Here is a 21,667-nt window from a genome sequence, read left to right as displayed (position 1 = left end):
GCAATCGACCTTAAACCTACTTTCCCCCTTAAAAATGAACACCAAAATAAGTGGAACGAGATTATCAACAATGCCTCCACCGCGTTAATCGATGTGTTGTTATCCCACTGTGATGACGCTATCAGCCAATTTTCTCAGGAAGCTAAAATTATTCGCGATAAAACCGCTCCTGGTGACAACCATAACTCAGATTTACCACGCTTCGCTGAGAACAGGGAAGAAGCCGTGCACTGAAGTAAACGCAAAAAGCTCGCCAGGGACGGAGTTAGCCAGGTTGCCCCTACTGGGCTTAAAACAACGTTTCAGGATAGTCGCCTGATAAGTATTGTCCAAATTACTAGTACGTCATCACAGGATCAGCACACCATTATTAATCAAAATCAAGACGCCGCCTCCACTGATCCTGGTAATGCCGAAAGCCCCAAGTCTCATAATGTCGTTAACTTGTCATCCCATATTCTCACAGATTCCGAAATATCTTTACTCAGCCATGGCCTCTCATATTGTCCCAGCAACAATAAATTAAACGAATATCAACTTCACATAGACTTAGATAACTTCGCTCGCCGCTTACGCCTCAAAGAATACTTTCATGACAAGCCTAAGTCAGACTCCAACCCTTTCAAACAGCCGTCCAGTTTTACACCGGACGGTGACCGTGATAAAGCCCTGGATATGTATATTCGTGCAGTCCAAGAGGATATTATTAACGCGTACGGCCATTCATCCAATCGTAAACCACAGTCCAATTTATCGCCAGCTGAACACCGTAGCCTTTCCGACCTTCAAAGACGTGGTGATCTGGTTATAAAAAAAGCTGATAAAGGTGGTGCAATTGTGGTAATGAACAAAACTGATTATATTAACGAGGGCATTCGGCAGTTATCTTGCACAACATTTTACAAAGTCCTCGAAGCTGACCCTACGGAACAGATCACAGCTAATGTTATCCGTAGCTTGAAAGATCTGAAAACCAGCAAAAAGATAGACACCACCCTGTACGAGTACTTACTCCCTAGAGATCCCGTGCCAGGCAGATTTTACATGCTCCCCAAGATCCATAAACCTGGGAACCCATGGCGCCCGATAGTTTCGTGTAACGGTACAGCTACCGAAAATATTTCCAGCTTTGTAGATTATCTTCTTAAAGATATACCCCCAAAACTTCCATCCTACATTAAAGATACATATCACTTCCTGGAAATATTAAGTCAGTGCCAACCTGCTCCCTCAAGTTTGCTGGTCACGCTAGACGTTTCTTCCCTCTATACCAACATCCCCCACGAAGATGGCATTGCTGCAGCTCAAAGGGCGTTTTTAAAATATTCGGACAACCCATACGATCCTCGTGTTCTATTCACATTCCTTAACCTTATTCTGAAAAATAACAACTTTGAATTTGATGGTAAACATTACTTGCAAGTCAGTGGCACGGCTATGGGCACTAAGATGGCACCAAATTATGCAAACATCTTTATGGGTAATCTGGAGGAGGCATTTCTGTTCGAATGCGAGAAAAAGCCGACGTTGTACAAGCGTTTTATGGACGACATCTTTATGGTTTGACTATATTCGGAGGACGATCTGAATATATTCATTAGCAATTTTAACCAAGCACATCCGTCTATCAAATTCACCCATTCTTACTCAGCTCTAACTGTTAACTTCCTAGATGTCCAGGTAAAGTTAACGGACGGGGTCCTAACTACGGACCTGTTCCGTAAACCTACGGATTCCCAGCAGTACCTAGCTTTCAAGAGTCGCCACCCGCAGCACACTAAACTTGCTATCCCCTACAGCAAGGCACTTCGTTATAGCCGCATTTGTTCCAGCGACAGTGATCTGGATAGAAATTTGAACCAACTCAAGCAAACATTCATCAGTCGCCAGTTCCCACCCAGTTTAGTTGAGGACGCAATAAGGAAGGCCCGCAGGGCAGATCGCAAAGCTCTGTTCCAAAACCGCAACCGCAAATCAGACAATGGTTCCGTCAACCTCGTTGTAACATTCAACAGTAATGTTTCCAACATCAACAGTATACCTAATCGCCACCACGGTATTCTTTGTCAGTCAGAGCGCATGCGACAAATCTTCCCGGAACCGCCACGTGTGACCTACAGGCGCTCGCAAAACCTCCACGATAATCTAGTCACCTCCAAAGTCAACCGACCAACAAGTCCGACGGCAGGCTGCCATCCGTGGAATGGCCGCAGATGTCAAATATGCAAACTAATGCGATGTGCCCACGTGCTTAACAGCACAAATTCTAATTTCTTCGTCAAAATTCATGGTGACTTTGACTGCCATTCATCCAACGTCATTTATGCCATTCAGTACAACGCGTGTCAAGAACAATACGTAGGTCAAACCAAAACATCTTTTCGGGTCAGGTTCAACAACCACCGGTCGGACGTTAATAAAAAGCCAAATCTTCCTGTTTCTCGTCATTTCAACCAGCCTGGTCATTCAATAAATGACGTTGCCCTTTTTATTCTTTAATTAAACTTTAGCTCCGATAGAGGCAGGGAACAACGCGAGTCTTACCTCATTTACAAATTCCAATCAACCATTAACGAAGATCCCGGTGTGCTTTCAACAGTAAGGAATCTGGTCGTCTAGATGGGATATACTTTCCCATTTTTTCCCTTTTATTTTCCTTTTTTTTTTGCTTTTCAGCTATGGCCTCAGTACAGCTCACCCTGAGCTGGCTCCCCAAGAAAGATGACATCACCACCCGGACTTGACCTTGCGGAATGTTCCGGAATATGACTCAAACAACTGCCACGTGGCATACTTGCACCGATTGTGACGTCACCCAGGAAACCTATTTAAGCAATATGCAACCCTTGTACCTCTTTTGTCCTGACGAAGACAGTGCCACTGTCGAAACGTCGACCATTCTTTTTTTAATCTATGTGTTAAATTGCCCATTAAATAAATTAGTTTTTGTTAACGTTCCTGTAATCTGTAGTCCAAGTCTTATTATTTCACTTTTATTCAACTTCGTAGCCGTCTGATATATTAACCTATTTGTTCTATATTTATATATATAGCTTTTTTTGTCCTGACGAAGACAGTGCCACTGTCGAAAGGTCGACCATTCTTTTTTTTTAATCTATGTGTTAAATTGCCTATTAAATAAATTAGTTTTTGTTAACGTTCCTGTAATCTGTAGTCCAAGTCTTATTATTTTACTTTTATTCAACTTCGTAGCCGTCTGACATATTAACCTATTTGTTCTATATATATATATATATACAAATGCTATATATATGCTCCATGGCTGCACGTGAGGCATATGTTTACTGATCGAGCGTGCCACAATCCCAGCTGTGGACGGCCGTTTCGAGCTTCATGGCTCTCATCGGCACAGCGCAGGGATGTGACACGCTCTTGGGTCGGCACAAACACTGTGCCTCTGCAAGACATCAATGTTCCAGGGTGTTAGCAACACCTCTGGAGGCTGCAGTGCAAAGCCAGTAAGTACAGATACAAATATAAAAATGAGCAAATGCTCCATGGCTGTACGTGAGACATATGTTTACTGATCGAGCGTGCCACAATCCCAGCTGTGGACGGCCGTTTCGAGCTTCTTGGCTCTTGGCTCTCATCGGCACACACACACACACACACACACACACACACACACACACACACACACACACACACACACACACACACATATATATATATATATATATATATATATATATATGGTGGTTGTGTCCAGAAAAAGTCATAGGAACATCGAAGTTTAGTTGCACATTTGTCAGCGACGAAAAGCAGTCAGCCGCAAAGCAGTGCCTGAGGGGGTATACCACTCTCCACCTGACAGAGTAGCAGCACAAAAGGAGGAAAGGGAGTACATGCAGACAAATGGGTTTCTGATTGCTGGATGCGAAGGCATAAACAAATAAAGCAAGAAAGTTAATTGGTGCTTTTGATTTTTTCTTCTATGCTGTTGGAAGGTACTGCTCTATAGCGGAACCAAGTACACCTCCTGCATGCTTTGACATCCCCGCCCTTCTCGTGTTTGGTATCCGATATCACGTGTGATATCCGTGGACGGCAGAAAAATACATTATTGCTACCCTTCCCTTATTTTCAGCTTTTCTCTCTATCAGTTGGAGAGTGGTACAACCCTCTCAGTGCTGTTTTGCGGCAGACTCAGTGCACCGCTGAAATATGCGCAATTAAACTGCGATTTTCTGGCAACTTTTCAGTACATAACCACTGTACTACGAAACGTATTTTGTGGTGGGTTTGGCTAATTCAACCACAGCCTATCTGATTTAGCAAGAAAAACGTTACATTGACTAGGCAAATTTCTGACTTCAATTCGAAACATTAAATTTGTTTCATTTAAAAGTAAACAAGTCAAAAGTAATTTTAGTAGGTGGCATATTGAATGGTCGGAAGGTAGCCGCTTACCCCATATTTTTCTAATCGGCCATTTTTTTTACAAAGGTCAAACGACACGTTACGTGATGCACCCTGATCCATATATATATATATACACACATAAAGGGCTTCTCGCAATTTAGGTAATACAAGATGTGGAATGCCCGTGCTAAATGTGCAGTACTTAGCATTCTCCAGTGCACGTATCGGTGGCTGAATTGGTTTTACACGAAGTGATGATGATTCAGATGATGGTGGTGACAGCTTAACCCTATACACAAGCCATGTACTCTTGGGTCTGCAGTGGAAAGAATGTAAATGTCCTTTTTGAATTTTTCAGTAATCTAATGGGAGGGTAGCTGCAGGGCCACTTCAGTTAACCCCACTTTTCATTCTGGCATTGTACTCTGAGACTTCACGGTGACCGTCTTCTGTCTACCCAGTTCAGGAACAAAATGTTACACGTAGTGCATGCCTATGAAGCAATAACAATATTTGCAATCTGCAGTACACCAGCCGCATTGCCTTTTTCCCAGATGATACGTGCTGTAGATAGGAATTTCCCAGATGATACGTGCTGTAGATAGGAATTTCCTGTTGTGTATGTCCACCACACGTGAAGAGACTGGAGTTATATTTCTGTGGCTGTTGAAACTTTGTTATTCATAGCAAGTTCTGCTGATATCATTTCATAGCATTTACACCTTATGTATTTCTACCTTGCAGTGAAATGTCAGACTGAAGCTTCAGCTGCCTGGGCCTCCAAACTTCACACTGAGATTCACCCAACCATTCCAACCAGATTCACCTCTGACGAGATGTGCCTTCTAGATGTAGTAGAAAAGGGGGTGGGTGAAGAAGTTGGGTCTTTGATGTCACACAGCAGTAATGAAACAGTAGACAGTGAAATCTTCTACATTTATTTACGGTACTAGCTTTCACGTGATGAACATAGCTCAACATTTCAAGCCCTGAAACTCACGATGACAAACTTCTGATATGGCACAACATAGCCATGTCCTACGAACTCAAGTGAAGATTGACATATGGCTGAGGATGTCACATATTGGTGCACTTACCATATAAAATCATACTTGGTGCCAGATATTGGCAAAATAACCCACGCTAATATGTGCAGCCCATAACCCATATAATCAGGTGCGGAGCTTCATCGTGTCAACCTTCATGTGAGCACATAGCCCGCATCTCGCCGTATCAGATGATTCTGATTGTGAGCCCCGCGGTCCGAAACGCCTAGCTATGATGGTATGCAACGTTTCTTCAGGTACAAAATTAATGAAGAAGAAATGCAAAGTACAGGATGGGTGCTATAAAATGTCCGTCACATTTTCGCGCGAGGAGTGATACCTACTTGGCGGACAGACTTCCACTACCACAGAGTGCATAATTTCTGCCTCAGAAAAAATCGTGGTCACCAAGCACTGCAATACAAAGTAAATACGACTACGCAAACCTTCGTTATCATCCATTTCCTATGCGCCATACCGATGGGAACACAACGGTCTGTAAATTGTTGTGTATCGCGTCCGCCTAGGAGCGCTAGCCGACACGAATTTGTTTTCGGTTTTGACGCCGCTAGCGCCCCTGGGCGGAAGCTGCACTCAACTAGTGGCAGACCGCCGTGTTTATGTCGGTATAGCGCATAAGAAATGCATGAAGACAAAAGTTTGTCTGGTCGTATTTATTTTGTTATGCAGTGCCTGGAAACCACAATTTTTTCTGAAGCCTTTCTGGCAGAAATTATGCACTCTGTGGTAGCGGAAGTCTGTCCGCCATGTAAGTGTCACTCCACGCACGAAATGGTGACTGACCTTTTATAGCACCCTTCCTGTATATGTACAACACTAAATAAGCAATATGAGTACAGGGAAAAAGGAGTGTCCTCTGTGAGTTCACTGTAATTGTGTATATATACTTGCACTTCTATTTCATCTATTTTGTACTGGAGTATGGTGAACGAGGTTAAAGCAAGTACTGTAAATAAATGTAGAAGCTTCAGTGACTACTGTTCTCGTTTCCAGTTTACTAGTGCTTAGCGTTTTTTTTTTCAACTATTTTATGTATACCTTCTTTCGATCTTGTCTTTGGTATTTTTTTCAAAATGAGCAGACATTGCCACAGCAGCTTGGTGTCTATGCTATGCAACGCAATGTAGCGTTTGTTACTAAGAGGATTACTGAAGTGTCATTTTTATGCAACTGTGATAAAATGCACATTTTCACTCATGTACCATAAACTCATCTAGTCATGTTTTGGACCACTATTTTAAGAGTGTGCAATGAAAAATCTTTACACCCATCCTATATGTACGTTAGGTTTGGATCTTCTATTTTGTACGTTTTTAAAATGAGCCAACATTAACACAGTCGAGAAGTGCCCATATATCACACAAAGTAGCATATTGTAAGATGCTGAGAAGAGTGCTGAAGTGCCAACTAGGTTAAGCCGTAAATACATGCCCACCTTCAAGTTGAAAATATGACTTAATGATGTATGTTGTCTGAAGGAGATGTTCAAGTACCGCAATAGTCACCCTTTAATATATAGTCCCATTCATGTGTTACTGTGTGCAAACAAAACTTCCCCCTGCATATAACTTGTGCTTTTGTTTTATATATTTTCAAAACATGCAAACATTGCTATAACGTTCTGCTGCCTACTATGTACGAAGTAGAACATTATAATGTACATGGATGCCAGTTTAGGCATGCGCACCTTCGAAATTGAAGGCGTAGTTGCTAGCATCTGTTAAAATAAAAGTTTATATTTTCATTCTTGTGCCTTTTCTTCTGAACACTAGAAAGTCCACTGTAAAAATAAGAATAAATAATAATAAAACCAATAGAACCCTACAAGAACCTACTATGGTGTCCACAGGAGTGCCACAGAACGTCCCCCAACCCGCCTCAAATTATCCCGAATATATCCTCAGTTGATCGGCAAGCATGTCCTGTAGACCAGTTCGGGCGGTAACATTGAACAAACTATGTTAGTACATTTTCCATCCGTGGGACGCTCGTCGACGTCCTTAGGACGTCTGGTTATCCGAGGTCGTTACTCCATGGGACACCATAAGGTTGTATATGGCATCACTCGTTCTCTTCAGTTGTGGGCACGGCAGGCTACCGAACATGGTCTCTTTTACACTGTTCCACTTTATACTGCAGGTGCTCACTGTTTTCCTGCCACCGCTTCTCGTCAACAACAGCCCGGTGTTACTATCTTCCTTTCACACGGATGGCTTATCAGTGTTCTACGGTGATCAGCTTATGATGTCTGTGGAACAACCCGTACTGGCCGACAATCTTCATCATGGCTCAGCTACGTCATCGACTCACGTGGCTTCGTCTTCTCTACATAACTGTCACGCATCACTCGTTCTCTTCAGTTGTGTGCACGGCAGGCTACCGAACATGGTCTCTTTTACACCGTTCCACTTTATACTGCAGGTTAGTCCCCAGCAAACCAGAGACGTCTCTTGAACATCCACGTGATATCCTGACTCGGAGGTTTGAACCTCCCAGGGAACATGCCACAAATCCCATAGACATCATTTGTATGTCCAGGGGACAAAAAATATTCCCCTGTTGCACATTTCACGAACATCCCACAAACGTACAGCAGACGTCCGTGGGACATTGACAGCTTTGAGATCGATACGCCGCACGGATGTTTATTGGGAGCTTGAAGTTGCTTTTATCATCTTCAAAGCATATTTTGAAACACTTTGCGAGAGTTGTGGGGGGAGGGGGGTTGGTGTCGGCACCATTAACGGACCCGTAACTATAGAGAGTGGCCACCACATAACTATTTCGTTCCCTGTTTCCCCCCTGTGCCTGTTTCAGGTATTTCCTATAACGAACACAGAGCGCGCCGGTTTAAATAAAGCAAATAGAGAAATGGAAAAGCTCACTGTCGAAAAAGCTTCAAAAGGTACTAGCATTCCCTTTCCGAGAGAAATACTATATTGCTTGTCGCGCGAACTTCCGCGAATTCGAGGGTACTGCTCGCCTCCGAAACAAAACGGAGGGTGAGCTGTCTAAGTATAATTCGATTATGCACAAAACAACCGTCAAGTGACTAGTTGCGTGGTGTATTAACTTCGCAGCAAGGTAACGCCTGTGTTTCTTACTGCTCTTGGTCTGAGACACTCAGTAGGTTCATCGAAAGTCAAATTTGAGAGCGTCACAGAATTCCGCATCTCTGCTTCTTTCGCAATAAATGCTCAATGTAACATAGACGGTCAGTTTTGGAGGGTGCGAAATTTTGCAATCTTGCACAGGACCGCCCTTAGTTTTTGAGAAACGCCAGTCAGCCCCTGTTCGGCACGTACTTTTTTGTTCGTGATGCCATCACCTCAGAATATCCAAATCTCGATGTACCCAGGATATTCTCTTTGGGACGTACAGAGGATATAATGAATTGGATATCCCCAACAACTAAACTATTTTGAGGAAACAGAATGGACGTCCATGGAACATAGCTACAGTTGTGACATCTGCGACATCGTTAATATCACATCACGAATATCCATGGGACGTACACAGGATATCTCGACGTCTTGGACGCCTGCGACTCATTTTGGATGTCTCCAGGATATTCGTGGTTTACTGGGTCTGCCTACATTTTACAGTTACTCTTTTGAGAGTAACAGCCTATGTATCATAGTCGTGCCATGCCCACAACGTTTATTCTGCCTACTCTGTGACTGCATTGATGTCGTTCATAATCTTCTTATGTTGTCTGGTGACATAGAAACAAATCCAGGTCCGTTGTCTTCTGATCAAATGCTGGCTCAGATACTTGCTAATCAGGAATCTGACTATAAATTACTACAGTCTATTTAACTCAGTCAAAAGTCAACCGAATCCTCACTTAGTGAACCGAGCAAAAAAGTTGAGCAAATTGAAGACAAAGTAAAAACACTTGAAGTTTTGCGCAATACCGTTCAGGAATCTTCAAAGCAAATCGAATCGCTAGAACTTACCTTGACGGACCTGGCACGAAAGGTTGAAGATCTTGAAGGCCGTTCTCGCCGAAATAACCTCATTATCTACGGGATCGAAGAAGGGGTGTTCAAAACGCAAGACAGTTTGCTGGCAACAGTAAAGGAGTCAATTTTTCGTGACATATTAAAGGTCCAGATACAGCTCCATTGAGCGCGTACATCGGCTCACGTCCAGGCGGTCTGAGAAGCCACTTCTGTACTGAGAGCCTGTTCGAGACTAAAAGACACGAAATATTCCATCAGAGAAGATTTCCCTGACCGCATTCGCATGTTAAGGAAGAACCTTTGGGAAAGCTCAGTAAATGAAAGGAAATTAGGACACAAGGTTTGCCTAATTTACGATAAGCTACTCGTGAACAATGCGGTTTGCGTTTGGAATGAGGCGATCTCACACCGTCAGCTTTTCAAGAACAACGATAAGGCCGCCGCACCGCCTTTGGACACTCTTGCTCCTGACCCACCTATCACACGTTCTAAAAGTCGCACGCAAACGAATGATGCTCACAGTGCGTGACATCAGGCACTTAACTTATGTATCCTTACGGGAAATATAAGAAGTATCGTCAACAAACGTGATCATCTGAGTTCGCTTGTGCACAACTGCGATGCTGAGATTATTGCTCTTTCTGAGACATGGTTGAACGAGTCTGTCCTTGATTGTGAAATACTGCCAAATTTTACATTTTTTCGGTGTGATCGCGTGGGTCGTAGAGGGGGTGGCGTACTGCTTGTGTTCAAGGACGGTCTGCCGATATCACCTCTGCACATGCATTCTAATCTTGAGATTATCTGGGCTAAAATTGCTCTCAGGTCATGCAACCTACTTCTAGGCGTTTGTTATCGCCCACCAGACCGACCTGACTTTGTTACCGAGTTGGAAGATGATCTTAAAAATATAACCAGTGCATTCCCATCCCCACGGATTTTGCTCATGGGGGATTTTAACTTCCTTCAAGTTGATTGGGTTCTAGATCCTTTTAACGTACATCTTCCCTCCCACGCGCGTGATTTTGTAAACGTATGCTCCAGCTTTGACCTTGTTCAACTCGTCAAAGAGCCCAGTAGAGTGACTCCGTCTTCGTCTAGTACCTTAGACCTAATCTTGACAAATGAGCCGCAACTCATATCTGATCTCTGCTCTTTTGATGGCCCAAGTGACCACGAATCCTTATCGTTCCACCTTCGCACCGCGTCTCGCAGAGTGGGAAAACTTAAAAAATAATCAAGGACTACCGTATGGCGCATTTTGAGGCAATTAAATGTGAACTTTCGTCTTATTGTGCTGAGTATGTTACTGACTTTCTGCTCCGGTCCGTCACCGAAAATTGGAACCTATTTAGAGATAAGCTAGGTTATCTTGAAGGTCGCTACATACCGACGTTTACCGTCACCTCGTGTCCCACAGCTCCATGGTTTAACAATAACTTGAAGCGCCTCCGTTCTAGGAAGAAGCGTATGTCTAGGAAGACTAAACGTTCTAGGTCCCCAAGTGCATGGCAGAAATATCACCATGCCGAAAAAGATTTTGTATCCTCTTTAACATCTGCTAAGACTAGGTTTTACCAGCAAACTTTACCCTCATTGCTGCAACGCAACCCCAAACGCTTCTGGAGGGTGATTAACCCAAATGTTAGCTCTGAAATACATTTGCTTGACTCTTCCAAGTCGGTAGTGCATAGCGACAAATGTGCAGATATCTTAAATGATTACTTCGTATCGGTGTTCACTACCGAGGATATGTCGTGTATGCCACTTGCGCCTATCTACGACTTCTCACGAATGTCTGCGTTTAATATCGATTACAATCGACGGCATTGTAAAACTTATCGATAACTGTAAACTATCTTCGTCATGTGGCATTGATGGCATAAACTCAAAACTTTTGAAAAATACCAAGTACATATCAGCCAAATAATTGGTCTTAATTTTGTAACAATCTCTTGTGACCGGTGATATCCCTATGACTGGCTTGTGGGAAAGATCATTCCAGTGTATAAATCAGGAGACAAGCACAGCCCATCTAACTACAGGCCAATATCTCTTACTTCCCTTCCTTGCAAATTTTTGGAGCATATTAGCGTCAATCACATGACAAGCTTTTTTGAGGCGAATGAGTTTTTCTACACTTTTCAGCATGGTTTCCGTAGAGGATATTCGTGTGAGACGCAACTGACAGGTCTAACCCATGACATACTTTCCACTCTTGTCACTGGGGGTCAATGTGAATGCGGTATTCCTTGATTTCGCGAAAGCGTTCGACAGGGTGCCACATCATCGCCTTCTTCAGAAACTTTCTCCTCTTAATATCGATCTGTCTGTTCTTATCTGGATCCGCAACTTTCTCGCGAATCGAAAGCAATTTGTCACCGCCAATGGCGTTTCATCTTCCCTAGCGACCGTTACATCCGGAATACCGGAGGGATCAGTTATGGGTCCCCTACTTTTCTTAATCTTTATTAATGACCTCCCAGTGCAGGCGCTAGGCAAGGCAATCACGGAGGTTTCCGGTTCCCGGTAACGTCAAAGCCTTGCAGCGCTTCCTAGGTATGGTTGGTTTTTACAGACAATTCATTCCTAATTGTGCCCAGCTAGAGCAGCCGCTTAACCAGTTGTTGCGCAAGGACACACGCTGGAATTGGAGAGAAGAGCAGGAACGATCATTTCGAGCTCTATCACAAGAAATAGCCGATACGGGTAGGCTTTATCTGCCAGACCTTAACAAACCATTTATTGTGCGATAAGATGCAAACGATTATGGTGTTGGCGCAGTTGTCTTGCAGGAGCTTGACGCTAGTCTTTGTCCAGTGGCTTTTGCAAGTCGCACGCTAAATCCGGCAGAACGGAACTACTCCGTCACGGAAAAGGAGTGCTTGGCGATCATCTTCGCTTTCAGGAAGTTCGATTTCTACCTGCACGGCAGTACCTTCAGTGTCCAGACTGACCACCAGGCACTTTCTTGGCTTCAGCGGCTCCATTACCCGTCTGGACGACTTGCCAGGTGGGCCCTGACGCTACAAGGCAACTCCTTCAACGTGGAGTACATGAGGGGCTTGACGAACGTGGTAGCAGACGCGCTGTTCCGCGCGCCTCTACCGGAGGGGGGAGAGGAAGCACCGAGGCGCCTTCTCAACTTCTGGCAGCAGCACAAGTGGCACGAGATGTGTCTTCGTCTTGGGGCACGGTCGTGAGCAGAGAACAGCTCCTAGACGCTCAGAGAGCGGACGGCCTTTGTCAGCGGGTGTAGCAGTGCATAGCTGAGCATGACTCGGCGGACACCGGAACGACTGACGGACGGCACGACTCCTATCTGCTGGGCGAGGATGGCATCCTGTTCAGATACATACCCCAGGCGCATGAGGACGACGGCTCATCCCCGTTCAGAGTCGTGGTGCCACGGAAGTTCCGTAAGTCCTTCATACGTTACTTTCATGACTCGGCCTTGGCAGGTCAGAGCAGCGGCAAGAAAACTTATGAAAAGTTGTGTCGTGTTGCAACATGACCAGGAATGAAGCAGGATGTAACCAAGTATGTTCGTACGTGTCCCGTATGCCAGAGACCAATACCTCGTGGTGGTTTACCCCCTGGGCGCTTACAGCCTGTTCAGAGTAATAGACCCTTGCAGATAGTTTCCTGTGATGTGATGGCACCATTTCCCCGTAGTCCTAAAGGAAACAAGTATTTGTTCGTGGTTACTGATCATTTCACGAAATGGGTTGAGCTGTTTCCTCTCAGGACACTGACTTCCCAGGGAGTGTGGGAAAGACTACTCGACACCTTTTGCCGGTCAGGGTTTCCCGCACAGCTCATCACCGACAACGCAACCTACTTTACAAGTAAGGTGTTCTCAGATTCTTGCGCTGTCTTAGGCATTCAGCACAAGAAGACTTCCCCGTATCACTCTCAGGCTAACATTACCGAACGTGTTAATCGGAACCTGAAAATGATGTTGGTTGCTTTTACTAGTCAGCACCACCGTGACCGGGATCTTCGCGTGGCTGAGCTGGCGTTCGCTACACGGACGTCGATCAACAGATCTACAGGCTTCACCCCGGCGTTCCTGAACTTGGGACGAGAGGCCCCTTTTGCAGTGGAAAATGCTCTGGGCCTCCAGGATGGTGCTACCCGGCCTCCTTACTCAAGGTTCGCTGAGGGCATCTGGAGTCGACTGGACGTTGCAGCTCGGACGGCTCGGGAGAATCTGAACTGCGCAAGGTTGGACCAGGCTCGCCAGTATAACCGTGGACGTCGAAACGTCACCTACAGCGTCGGTGACCTCGTCCTTCGACGGACTCACCCGCTAAGTTATGTTCACGAGGCTTTGCAGCTTCACTCGCAGATGGGTGGGATGGCCCCTTCGAGGTAAGTGCGTGCTCCTCCGGTCTCACTTACAGGCTTCGTCGCTGCGACACCTCCGAAGAGACTGGGCCAGTTCACATCTCGGACCTCAAGTCTTACCACCTTCGAGACCCGGACGGAGAGGAGCACGATTTCCAACCAGCCTCCCTCCAAGGCCTGGACACGGATCCCGTTCCGCTACGATTTGCGTCCCTGCAGGCGGCGCACGTAGCTACGAGTATCTCCATCGCCAAGCACAGTGCTTGTGATTTAGTGCTGTATTAGTGTGATTTCTGTTCCACAGTTTTCCGCTATGTCTGTTTTAGTGTGGCGCCTTTTCCAGCACCCACGGTTTGAGGCCGCCTTCTTACCGTTTCCCTTTTCTCCTCTTCGCAGATGCATCGGCACCAGGCGTCTTCTCCTTCCCGTCGAACTTGGAAGGCATCTGGACCCCACAGTCGCTCGGCCGCCCGTTCTCCCGATCCCGCTCACGCGGAGGTCTACCTCGGATCTCTGGACGTAGGGACCAGGCTGGTCGCTCTCCGCGTCCCCAATCTCATTCAGTGGCCACCTGGACAGTGGTGCCCAACGGCTTGCCTGTATCGTGGACCTCACGCTCACGTTGGAGCCGTAAACCCCTGCCTCTTCGTAGAGAAGACCCGTCCCAGGTCCCCGCCTCGTTCAGGGGACTCACATTAGCCGACAGGCACCCTTCAGATAATCTCCAGCCTTTGACCACTGAGGAGAAGCTGATCCTGTTCCCGACGTGCCAGGTTCCTGAGGTGCACCGGGCCACCCACCGCAGTGGCTCCCTGCATCAGTCTCGCCTGGATGCAGCCCGAACGACGTCCGACGTCACCTCTGGCCTGTCCACATTACGCCATCTTCGCCCTGAACTGTTGGCAGAGTCACTACCCCCTAGGCCGCCGCCCATTCCTCGACCAGTTCCCTCAACCGCGGATGAAGCCATCCTCGACCTCAGCGACGACTTAGTGACTCTGTAGGAGGGGGGGGGGATGTGGCACCGCTGCCACTTCCCTACGGCAGAGGGAGCATCAGAGCGACATACCGTATGTCAGAGGGGGGCCTAACCTGGACCGTTGTTGGGTACCGCTGCGCGGGCTGGATACCATATCTTGGAAGGTGAATAAACCTTGTATGTTCGTTTGAATTTCTGGTTGTGCTCCCTGTTCCTTCGCGGACGGAACGGACGGCCTGACGCCCCGAAGTTGTGGGAACGTGGGTTTCCCCACACCTTAGGTGAAACACCCTCTCTTTTGCCACAGCAGTGTCATTTATCAGGAACTCTACATTACAGAGTTGAGACCACCATACATCGACAATCATATCTTATGCAAGGAGTTTCTAAGCTACACCTCCCTGATCGTACAGTAAGAGCGACACTCCCATTCTACCAACTACGCTATCAATTTCATCTTATCGCTCCCGGATGGCTACCGAAGAAAATTTCATTCATTTCAACTCATTGAAACTCGGCACAGATATCAATTGCGGCTTCACGGGCTTCATTTTATTTCCCAGCTTTTGCCGTACAAAATACACAATGAAAATGGACAACTTTGTAACAGACAGAAAAATTTTGTAACATTATACAGGACCACAAATATCTCCAGTGGTGATCAATGCAATCTTTAAGCGACAGACCGTCAGAAATTTCTACATACAGATGCAGGAAGAACGGATAGAGAAATACATTATTATTAATAATAATTATTGGGGGTGTGCGTCGCGTGACAACCGAGATCAAATGGATTAATAAATGAACGTATGGGGCAATAACGTGCTTTCCGCAATATCGTCGATTAGAATGCCATAAGCATGATACAGACAGATTGAGAACACACATCTTATTAAGCAGCAGCGACAGGTACCGACAATTAGCTGCTCGATGCAAAATAAATGAAAATTTCACACTTCTACGCTGAGCTTTTTCCATATAACTTGAACAGTGATTTGCCTTGGGCTACACTCCAAGAAAAAAGGGTGTGAAAATAGTTACCACCTAGGTCAACATAGTGTCTCATAAGGGTCTAAAAGGTTGATAAAAGCAATTATCATACATCCAAATTGCAACAAGAAGGCATACTCCCCCTCGCTCGCCGAATCAAAAGCGGTAGCCCTATCATTCGTAAGTAGCAAGTAGAACTGTGCAACCTTTTAGGCACAACATATGCGATAGCCATTATCTCCTAAAATGTGTAACTGTTCCACCCTTTTTTCTAAGAGTGTAGTTGGTGAGGTGGTGTAGTCGGTTCAGACTGCAGTGCAAGATGGTCAATGTATCTGGACATTTTCACAGCTCTGAAACTCCTGTTAGCCACATGGGACAAGCTAGAGGGGCAATACCATGTACATTGAACATTTGTACTTCTAAATCTTTGTCTCATTTTTCAGTTACTCATTATGTACACACAACGACCATTAACCATCACGTGTTTGCTTCTACTTGCCAGAAACGGAAAACGTAAAAAAATAAAATAAAATGGGGTGGGCTCAGTCTGGCCGGAGCCGTAGTGTTTTACGTGAAAACGTCACAATCTGCGATTCCATTACTACTTTGCGGGATCTTAGTGACAGAAATGCAAGTGTTTATGTATTTATTCATTCCATTAGTTTTTTTATATATTATTTGAGAGTACGGACTCGCTATGAGCACCGACTGCCGAATTTGCCTCTACCGCTAATCTTCGTCGCCCTCTCAGCTCTCTCGATGGCTCGGTGCTGGACTCTGGGAAATTTGGGCTTTTTTGTTTGTTTCTCTCGAACCGCACTTTCTTCAGATTGCCGTTTCCCTTGGCTCTGATCATATTTTAGTTTTCTATACGCCGCATTCTGGCGAAAATTTGATATTCAAATTTGCAAATTTACTTAATACTGGTTCTTCTCGTTGAATCGGACATCGCTTAAGGTCAGGGTAGAACTTCTCAAGCGCTTTCGAAAGATATCTCGATCGACAAACTAGTTTAACGCGTTCGAGAGATAGACTGCCGGCAACGTGCACGTACCCCTATATTTCCGTATCTCTCGCACGCACCCGCCAGAATGCGTCAGCCGCTGCGGTGACCTGTTAGCTAGAGCCTTACACGTGTAAGCTATCTGGATTGAGCCAGTTGATTGGTAATGGTTTCTGAATCACAGATTTATCACGTCAGGAATGGTCATGAAATACTGCATAATTTCGTTTCACCGTAAATTGTTGACCTGGCGACCAAACCGAAATTAGAAAAATTTTGACGTCATAAAAGAAAAGAGAAAAGGTGGATGAGCTGATGAAGATAATTCTCCAACTTTCTCTAGTGTAACCGTGACCTTCGCATGGATCGAACAGTTCGCATGATAGACACCTTTATCATCCTTATTTCCTAGCTCTTAGCAAAAGGCGTCAAGTGTTTCGTGGTATGTTTGACCTTGTTCTGGCGCAGAGGAGCCTTAAGGGCGTGTTACGACTGTGGAGGTAGTAAAGCCCCGTACCACTTTGGTATTTGAGGAGCCTACACCATAGCATGGTTGATGGAGCCGCATTTTCCCCAGAAAATTATTTTTTAACGGCCGCAATGGGAGCTACCTCTAACTACCAGGATGCGTCCCTAATCGTTGGCACATTTGGCTTCTTTTCGAGTTTAGCATGTCTGCTAGCGCTGTGTCCCACGGCAATTCCTCTCCAAGAGCCCGAAACCATGTCCAGTGAAGTACTGCACGCACGGGGTACTTATTGAAGCATAGCGTCTCCCCTTCAGGCAGTCAGACATCAAAATTATGATAACACTCTGAGGTGTCTCCATTATGAACATGATCACATATTATTCCTTGGCGAACGCGCTGCATCGAAAAAAGAAATTGGAGTCACCTCAGTGCTCCTTTAAGGGGATATCCTCCACTTCATAACCTAGAACCGGTGACAACTCCGTAGTAAAAAACGATGTGTCCAATACATTGCAATATCTAATTACGTAGCGCCTTTCTACCTGTATTGCACGATATTGGCAAGAAATGTGCCGTTCAAATGCCTGGCCAGCCTTCGAGTTACCGCATGTATACCTCTTGACATTTTGTAAGGAAATTAGCTTCTAATGTTTCAAGTGCTGTGTAGCAGCTCATTCGTTCCGGCTTAGCAACGGTGATTGATATTCGATGTGGAACTCTAAGCGTGTCTCTTTCCATCTCTACTGCTCTGCGTCAACTACATAAGCGACTTCTGTGCAGTCTATGCACTCTAAACACAGAACTTCACCGCATAGCACGCTGTGCGCCAACCATCGCCACGAATTATTGGATTATCGCTTGTGATCCGAAGAGAGATGGATGCGTATGCCTCTTTGTGGCAATTTTCATATATCCAAATTGCCACGCCCAGGTCTACTTTCGAATCAAAAGCGATAACGCTATCATTCGTGGAAATGGTCGGCGTACGGCGTGCTATGCGGTGAAGTGCTGTTTTTAGTGTGTGTCGTCAGGGTTTACTTCCCAGATTTTCACAGGAGAGTGTTCGTAGTCGAAACGAAATGCGTCCTCAAAAGTTGATTTAGATCAAATAAATCAAAGTCAATCGAGTGAATCAAACTTTCTCGATATTGTCATAACAATCGTGATTCTTTTACAAGGCTGGGTGTATACAGTTACCGACTACGGTCTAGGTCCGAAGCCCGGGACCACGGGGTCCTGAAATCCCGGGATTTGAGTATAATTTGAGCATTTGGCAAATCGTGAGATTTGGAGATTATAAATTTCGGCTTTTTTGACAACAAATATTCCGCGGTACGAGTGAAAGGGAAAGCAGGGTTCCAATCCACGTTTTGTTTCAAGCGTCCATTCCTAAAAAAAAATCATTTGCGTTCCGAAACGGACCAACCTAGTCGTCCACGACACTTTACAACGACATTAGCTGCTGACACATGTAAACTACGCAAGCTGTAGAGGAAAACAGCCCTCATGTAGCATAAAACCCCCATGAAATCAGAAGGAGTTTTCCAATCCTACAACAAGAAATATTGCAGGATATCTCTTTTGTTCTCTTAATCCTCACGAATAAGTATATTTGAAACAGTAAATACAATTCAACAAGAATAAATACTCTTTAAAGTAAACCTGAAAATGGAGACAGCCTTTTCAGAGAATTATAGACTCTGCTGCTTCAGACCAGAACACAACAGTCACTGTGGATGAATAAAAGGCAAGACGAGCAAACCACATTATTCCATATATTCACACAAGTGGCATTCCCCAGAATACTCGAGCGAATGATGCGAAATACGTCATTCATTTTTGCGGCTGCGTAACTAGAATTCTCGTGCACTACTAACTGCGGGAAATATCCTGGACGCAGCCAGAAGGTATTGCGTAGCAGACGACGAGAAGAGACGGATTTCATTGCGGCATTTCAGTTGACATGCAGGCACGGTGCGAGAGAGAGAGAGGGAGATACATGATGACGATGATATGGGGATGACTTCCGCTCATTGAGCAGAATGTTACCCCATTGCTATTGGGGGAAAATGAGAGGATGGTGATGAGGATGATGCTGACGGCGCTGACGGGGTCTTAGAGGGAGTCCATCAGGCCGGTACTTTCAAGGAATTTGATAAAGGGAAGGAAGACAGACATCTGCTTTCGTTTGTCGCGGCACGGTGCGAATACTCAATGTAATACGCAGGGTTGCCCCATTGAGCAGTTTTTTTTTTTCAGCTTTTTTCCTTTCGAATGTTCCGTGGGGATGACAGGAGATGTGAACTATATCAAGTGGATACGGATATCAAGTGCAAGTGGATACGGTCATATACGGCATCCTGGGTATAGTTTCGAAAAAAATCCCGATCCCGTCCCGGGATTCCGGGATCCACATTTCGAAATTTCGAAATCCCGGGAATGTGAAACGGCTCGGGATTCCGAACCCTACTGCCTGCCTTTACATCAGTGGCCCATGTACCGTCATTGTGGATTACCCAAATGTGTTCTGTTTGTGTGTTTCTGTATGTCTACAACACTGGTGTAGCACAGACCACACGTGCGTTCTGCGACATTGGAAAATATTACAATAAAAGCGTCGTACTCAGCATATCATATAGAGGGTTTTTGACGCATTAGCGTATAGTGTATTATTGAACTGAAGCGTGCAAGCTCAATGACAAGCAAAGGGCATCGTCGATTATATACTGGCGCTGTTGAAATGATTCAAGCGGTATGAGGGAGAAACAAACACCAGGATTACTGTCATCCTGTGGTCTCACATAGGAAGTACGGGTATGGGTGCCGAATCCAGCAGATACCGGGATGGTATAGTCTTCGTCATGAGGGTGGCAGAGGGTTATCGTGTACGGCGTACTGAATGGCCATTCCAGGTTATCGTCATTGCGACCGCGGCACAGGCGTAGCGTAACCGCCAGATGCGGCTTTCCATCCTCGTCCTCGGCAGTAACCTCTAGCTCGAAGGTGTAACCTTTCAACATGAACCTTGTACTGACTATTCCGTAATTTCCTCCGACTTCACCAAGTTTCACCAACTTTCTTATTCCTTTCGGCCTCCAGTTTATCTCTGTATGTGACACAACCTCCAGGTTCCTATCCGCAATAGGGTTGTTTCGGTTATCTTCAATACGCGGACTTGGTGGCCGCACCTGAAAAAGATACAAAGAACGACGTTATATGTGAAATGCAAATGCAAAAATGCAATATTCAAACGGATGAAGGTGGGAAAGAATGAGCATGCATACAAAGGATCTACATATGAGAGACATAATAGAGGAAAACGGCAATTGGGGAAGAGGCGCAATATTTGAAACAAAACATGAGACAGTGGAATGGTGAGAAGCAAAGGTTACTAAATAATAATAGTGAAGGCAGCAAGAGCAAAGAAGCAGATGAAGGCACCAAAAGTTAAATAATATGCATATCACTTTTAAATTCAGCGTATGAGGAAAAAATAGGATTTAAGGACGAACATGTATTTTCCGAAATTTGGCAGCGTGTGAGTGGATCATATGGTCTGGTTTTCTGCACATAAAATGAAGGGGGATTGCGAAGGGCACCACAAGACTAGCGGAAATTTATGCGGCCTAGCAAGAATGGGGAGCTAACATTGCACACACGTAAAGGAACGTGGAATCAGCAATTTGACGCAGCGATGTTAGGGGGAGGAGTCGAAAGTGTTTTCAGAGAGTCGGGTAGTCGAACGAATCAAAGACAGGGATACCCCGGAGTTAAAGTTGGGAACAAAGTGAAGCGCACGTTTCTGAACAGCTTCGAGGCGATTTCTCACACTATGGCACAAAGCGTTCCATGCAACAGATGCATACTCTAGTTCTGGTAAAACGAGCGTCTTCTAGAGTTTAACAAAAACCGAGGTAGTTCCAAAAACTTGACACGTGTCAGTTAAGTAACCCAGTGTCCGAAGAGCAGAACGACATACTGCGGCGACATGATCAGGTGACGTCAGTATGGCATCGGAGCTGCCTCAAAGATCACGGACACAACTAACCCGAGGTATTCCAGCACTTCACATGTAGCGGAGGTGTGTAAAGTTTGTTTTACAGGTAAACGAAGCACTGTTAGTTTTTGCTACGTTGACCTCGATGTGGTTGCTAGTGCCTGGTGTTCAAACAACAGTTATCCAATGAAGGTGTGCTAAATTTTTATATATAAAACTATTGAGATGCAAACTGTTTATATCTAAAGAACCTAAAAATGTGCGACAGGATGACATATGTTAAGGTTTTGCCGTGTTCTGCTTAAAACCTGCAAAATGTGGACATAATTGCGCAATGCAAAATATGTACAACATGCACAATGCGCAAATAGTCTACACACTTTTATTTAAAATATCTTGCTATCATCAGATGCAGTTGTCTTTCAGTTCTCACACTCTTAATTTTTTTACACCCTTTAGGG

The 21,667-nt window shown here is 45.1% G+C and overlaps 2 protein-coding genes across 5 annotated transcripts in view; one reads left to right on the top strand and one right to left on the bottom strand.

Moving 5' to 3' along the window:
• Positions 1-675: 675 nt before the first annotated feature.
• On the top strand, positions 676-1,566 carry LOC135392983 (uncharacterized). Its single transcript, XM_064623596.1, has one exon. It carries the CDS (start codon positions 676-678, stop codon positions 1,564-1,566), a length of 891 nt encoding a protein of 296 aa, XP_064479666.1.
• Positions 1,567-15,274: 13,708 nt separating this feature from the next.
• Positions 15,275-21,667, bottom strand: part of LOC135378927 (caspase-7-like) — a 307,214-nt gene continuing 300,821 nt past the window's right edge. For 3 of the 4 annotated variants that reach the window (XM_064612101.1, XM_064612102.1, XM_064612099.1), the window contains one exon: positions 15,275-20,397. In XM_064612101.1, coding sequence (XP_064468171.1) covers positions 19,879-20,397 — 519 coding nt within the window. In that variant the 3' untranslated portion in view covers positions 15,275-19,878. The remainder of the gene's footprint in view (positions 20,398-21,667) is intronic. The other variant, XM_064612103.1, reaches the window with a different exon arrangement.

This window comes from Ornithodoros turicata, chromosome 1, assembly GCF_037126465.1.
Source record: "Ornithodoros turicata isolate Travis chromosome 1, ASM3712646v1, whole genome shotgun sequence".
Taxonomy (NCBI): Eukaryota; Metazoa; Arthropoda; class Arachnida; order Ixodida; family Argasidae; genus Ornithodoros; species Ornithodoros turicata.
This window is presented reverse-complemented; position numbering and strand designations above follow the sequence as displayed.

What these genes read in the sequence shown, in the direction of transcription:
- LOC135392983 (XM_064623596.1), top strand. Translation starts at nt 676, where the DNA reads ATGTATATTCGTGCAGTCCAAGAGGATATTATTAACGCGTACGGCCAT.